This window comes from Pteropus medius, unplaced genomic scaffold (assembly GCF_902729225.1).
Source record: "Pteropus medius unplaced genomic scaffold, Ma_sr-lr_union100, whole genome shotgun sequence".
In the NCBI taxonomy this organism is placed as follows: Eukaryota; Metazoa; Chordata; class Mammalia; order Chiroptera; family Pteropodidae; genus Pteropus; species Pteropus medius.
In genome coordinates, this window is record NW_024343159.1 from 655504 (window position 1) to 660687 (window position 5184).

The 5184-nt window shown below is 61.0% G+C and overlaps 1 protein-coding gene across 1 annotated transcript in view; it reads left to right on the top strand.

Annotated features, from left to right (window-relative positions):
* The window catches only part of FCRL5 (Fc receptor like 5), a 37708-nt gene that overhangs the window by 27391 nt on the left and 5133 nt on the right, over window positions 1–5184 (top strand). Inside the window, exons 10-14 of the mRNA XM_039867281.1 lie at window positions 385–638; window positions 884–1193; window positions 3357–3635; window positions 4024–4140; window positions 4700–4727. Of these exons, the coding sequence (XP_039723215.1) occupies window positions 385–638; window positions 884–1193; window positions 3357–3635; window positions 4024–4140; window positions 4700–4727 (988 nt within the window). The remainder of the gene's footprint in view (window positions 1–384; window positions 639–883; window positions 1194–3356; window positions 3636–4023; window positions 4141–4699; window positions 4728–5184) is intronic.

The following is a 5184-nucleotide window of genomic DNA, read 5'->3' on the forward strand; positions in this document are numbered from 1 at the left end:
AATTACACCTCAATAAGGTGGATTTTTGTAAGTGCTTGAGACAGGTCGTTAAGCAGTCACGTGGAAAGAGGGCCAGGTGTGTGGCCGAGGTGCAGCCCTAGCGGGCGGTCGTGTGTAGGTTGTGATCCCATGCACGCGGGGGTATGTCTGTGTGGATGAGCGAGTATGCGCACGCAGAGAAAAGATCTAGAAAGTCACCAAATGCTCAGCAGAGGTCATCTCTGGAATACGAAAATAAAAGAAATGGGAAATCCTTTGATTTTTCCTCTGTGTAACTTTGTAGACTTTCTTTTTTTGTGTAACTTTGTAGACTTTCTTTTTTTATGAGAAGCTGTTTTTAATGCAAAAAAATAGACATTGGCATCGATTGATTTTTGCCCGCAGTCCCTGTGTCACGCCCCGTGCTCACCCTCGGGGCTCCCGGGGCCCGCGCCCTGCCGGGGGACGTGCTGCAGCTCCGCTGCGAGGCGCCGAGAGGCTCGCCGCCCATCCTGTACCGGTTTTACCGCGGGGACGTCGCCCTGGGGAGCAGCCCGGCCCCCTCTGGAGGAGGCGCGTCCCTCAACCTCTCTGTGACCGAAGAACATTCTGGAAACTACTCCTGCGAGGCCGACAACGGCCTGGGGGCCCAGCNCCCCGTCTTCCGTTGCACTGACCCCTCCTTGTCCCCAGGCGTCTTTGGACTTCTCAGAGCCCAGTCTCATTTTAAGGTTTGTTTTCAGATCCCCAACCGCATGTGAGGCTGTGCACCCCAGACCCTCAGCCATGTCCGGCACTACGCGCACGTGTTGTTTCTGCTGGGTTCTGAGCGATGTCATCGAAAACTAAGGAAAAACATCCTGTTTGAAATGTTCCTTCCTACGAAGGAACATTTAAACTGCAGGAGCTGAGGGTGAATTCTGTTTCCCCCGCAGTCCCTGTGTCGCACCCCGTCCTCACCGTCGGGGCGCCCGGGGCCCGCGCCGTGCCGGGGGACCTGCTGCAGCTCCGCTGCGAGGCCCCGAGAGGCTCGCCGCCCATCCTGTACCGGTTTTACCGCGGGGACGTCGCTCTGGGGAGCAGCCCGGCCCCCTCTGGAGGAGGCGCGTCCCTCAACCTCTCTGTGACCGAAGAACATTCTGGAAACTACTCCTGCGAGGCCGACAACGGCCTGGGGGCCCAGCACAGCGAGGCGGTGACACTCAGCGTCACAGGTGAGTTGACCGTCCCCAGTAGCATAATCAAGGACTGGCCGCGTCTCCCCCGCAGCTGAGATGCTGCCGCAGCACCGCTGTCCACGGCCGTGACGGTCCAGCACACGTCCTGCCCACAGGACCCCTGGAGCCTGGGACTGTCCCTGGGGTCACGGCTTCGGGAGCCTGGGCCTTCCCGGCAGCATGGGTCCCATCTGTCTTCTTGAACGTGATCAAAACTCCCGAAAACGCAGAGAACGCTTTTTAGAACATAGCTATGTTCCGACCCCAAATAGACACGAAAGGGGAGCCTGGGGGTCTCTGCTTCACCCCGCATCCTCTCCCCTCGCTGACCCCCAGCCAGCCTCCCGCTCTAGGGTGTCCTTCACTCCAAAGGACAGAAGTGCACCTTGCACTTCCGTGCAAAAAGTCTACGTTAACGTCAGCTGTGTGCGCAGCCTCTCGGGAGACATGTCCGGTCCACGTTAGTTTACAGAGTGACTCTTAAAGCCGTGGGGACACGGGACCAGCACAGGGAAGGTGACAACAGGAAGACGTGGAATGGAAATGGCCACCCATCAATCAAGTTCCTTCATGCTCCGAGCTGTCCTTTGACCTCTCGCCATTTGGTATAATGTCCAAAGGGACCGGGCTTCCTGTGAGCCACGACTGTTGGGTGATGATGCCCTCTACAAGCCAACGCCCAGACCCCCACTTAAGGGGACCTGGGGGCAGCAGACGTGCGCTAGCGGCTATGGCAGTGGCTGTCGCAGCCTCGGCTCTGAAGACGCCAGCCTCGCGGCCTCGATCCAGCGAGTTTCCCTGTGTTGACCGCAGCTCCCTCGCCCGCTGCTTGGGGAAATCAGACCGGGTGGAAAGGGTCAGCATCCCCGGCCCTTAGCAGGCTATGACTTTGGGTGCGTGGACAGCACGGCGCGTTCAGACTTGAAGTTCCATGGAAGGAGCACGTGCAGGAGGAGGGGCTGGGAGTTCCTGCTGCTGGGACACGTCCCAGAGGAACAGGAAGTGCCGCACAGACGCCCCAAGACCCGGGACCCGGGACGCGGAAGGCGGATGGGTCCTCCAGGTGTCGTGGCCGCCCCGGCTCTCATAAGGAGCGGAGACAGAGTCATGTGAGCAGCTGATCTGGGGGCGCCAGCCCCAAACCCGGGGCCTCGTCAAGGCCGCCAACCCCGCCATCTCTTTGGCATCCAGGCCCCAACTTGATTTCAGAGTTGATGTTTCTCGTTTCAGCCAGTCCATCGTCTTCCCCCACCGGCGGGCAGCGTCCACCTCAGCCATTGGCCTCTGAGTGCTGCGCCCCACTGCACAAGGCAGCGAGCCAGCACGCCAGACCCTGCGCCCGCCGCTCGCCGTTTTCTGCCCATCCCCCTGCTTTTGCTTCTGTGACTCCCGGCTACAAACACATTGTGTCTACTGTGGCTGTCACACCTGAAGGACTCTTGCCCGGCATGGATGAACGTGTCTGCATCCTAGAGCGAGGACGCGGGTCACATCGAAGAGGAGCTGCCATCGCTGTCGTCATCGTGGACCGAACCCTTGGTGCCTGGCACGTGCTGTCCCGTTCATCCCGAAACCATTTCATCCCCGACCTTCAGGAAGGGGAACAGAGGACCTGACAGAAACTTCTCCCAAGGAGACATAAAAATGGCCAACAGACAGGAAAATGTGCGCACTCCCACGAGAGCATGTCACGGTGCCTGTTTGCCCACAGCCTCGTCGGAATTGTCAGTCTTCTATTTTTTTGCATTTTTTGCATTTTGCATTGTACACCTGTGAGTTTCAGGTGTACAGCATAGCGATCAGACATTTACACACCTTACGAAGTGACCCCCCGGTGAGTCTAGCCGCCCCCCACGCAGTTATGCGGCGTAACCGCCAGCCTGTGTTCCCCACGTGGCGCTTGGTCTTTTAAGCTTTGCCGATCTGACGAGGGTTTTTATTTGTATGTATTGGTAATGAGCACAGCCGCCTTTGCACGTTGCTGGGCTATTCGAAGCTTCCGGCGGCCGAGCCGGTGCCCGCGCACGGGGCGCTGTCAGTGGCCTGGGGCCCTTCGCCCTGCCCGCGGCCCGGTGTCAGCCGTTTTCCGAGGCTGAGACCCGCACGGCTTCTTTGCGGTGCCCGTTTGTTCCTCTACAAACACGCCGTTTCCCCCCGCAGTCCCCGCGGTGCGCCCCGTCCTCACCGTCGGGGCTCCCGGGGCCCGCGCCGTGCCGGGGGACGTGCTGCAGCTCCACTGCGAGGCGCCGAGAGGCTCGCCGCCCATCCTGTACCGGTTTTACCGCGGAGACGTCGCCCTGGGGAGCAGCCCGGCCCCCTCTGGAGGAGGCGCGTCCCTCAACCTCTCTGTGACCGAAGAACATTCTGGAAACTACTCCTGCGAGGCCGACAACGGCCTGGGGGCCCAGCGCAGCGAGGCGGTGACACTCAGCGTCACAGGTGAGTTCCTGTGCCCAGGCCGCCATGTGGACAAGCTGTGTCCTCCAAGGAAACTCTGATGACCCTTGTTAAGCCCGGGCAGGTGGCGCTTGGGGGCGGGGACGCAGGCTGGGGGCCCTGGCGTCCCTCCTGAAGCAGGAGAGCCCGAGTGGGATGGGAGAGGGTCGCCGGGTCCGCTGTGCCAGCTGCCGCTTCTCCTGCTGCCACTGGCCGCCCGACCCCACCCCTGGCAGAGGGGAGCCGTGTCCTTCCCACACAGCACCTGCACAGCCTCGGGAACCTCGTCCTGAGACTCGGCCTCTGTCCCAGGCCCCGACGGGAGCTCGCGGGCTCTGGGCAGGTGGGACCACGGCCACGCCCTCCGGCTCATGCACAGCGTCCTCCTCAGGGCTGACAGGGAGCAGAAGCGGCTCTGCGGCCACAAGCGTCACTGGGGTGCTGGTCAGCATCATGGGCCTGGCTGCCCTGGCTCTGCTGTTCTATTGCTGGCTCTGGAGAAAAGAAGGTGGGTGACTCCCGACTGACCTCCTGACCTCTCCATTTCCCTGGCTTCTGCTGCCTTGGTCACCCCCAGGCTCTGGACAACTCCTCCCCACAAGCAGTCCCCCCCGACACACACACACAGCGCCACCACCTTCCCCTCCAGGTCCCCAGAATCTGTCTTTACCGATCACAAAGTTTCCAAAACAGGATGGGATGGAGACCCCTTGAGCAGATGTCATTACCACTGTCACCACAGCATCCCTCCCTTTCTACCCCTGCAAGACCCAGGGGGTGGGAGGCTGAGGAGGAAGACTCCGAGACACAGTGCAAGCGGAAGGCGAGGGGGTTTGGTAACGGTGCTTCCACACGTGCGGGGGTCACACGGCTGACGGAGTCTGTTTCCGGCCGTCGGCGAGGACGGCATCCCTGACACACTCCAGGTCAAAGAGCGTGGACTGCGGGCCCCCTGTAATCAGACCCCTCTGGGGACCCGGGTCAGTAGTTTCGCCCAATCTGCCACCTCCCTTGGGCACAGCAAAGAAAGGTCCCCATTTTAGTGACAGTGACTCTCTCTTTTGCAGGAGAAAGGCCTGCCTCTGACCCCGCCAGGTAAGACCTGGGGTGTATTTCTGTGCAGTTCGTGAAAGGCTTGCCGGGTATAGAAATGGAACTGAGTCTGGGTGTGCCCTGCCACCTCCCTGGGGCACCTCGAGGCAATTCCCAGCGCCTTCCCACCCACCACCCTCGCCACACAGCCTTCTTCTCCCCGCGAAGTGACAACTGTGGCCGTGGCTGCCTGAGTGAGGTTGTGAGCACTGAGTCCACACCCGCTGTGACGGCCCAGAAGGTGGGGTCATACAGTTCTGGGCCCGAGAAGGCGGGGCCCTGTCTCAAATCACGAAGGCGACCTCAGGGGCCACAGCGCCCACGCCTCTGGGCTCCTTTGAGCCTTGCCCGTTACCGGGGTCTCAGAGACCCCGGTTGCTCTAAGCGTGGGGGCTCCAAAGCCGGGTTCGACTCTTGGCTCTTTCCCTGTGCACCCACGTGGTCTCGAGGAAGTCGCTTC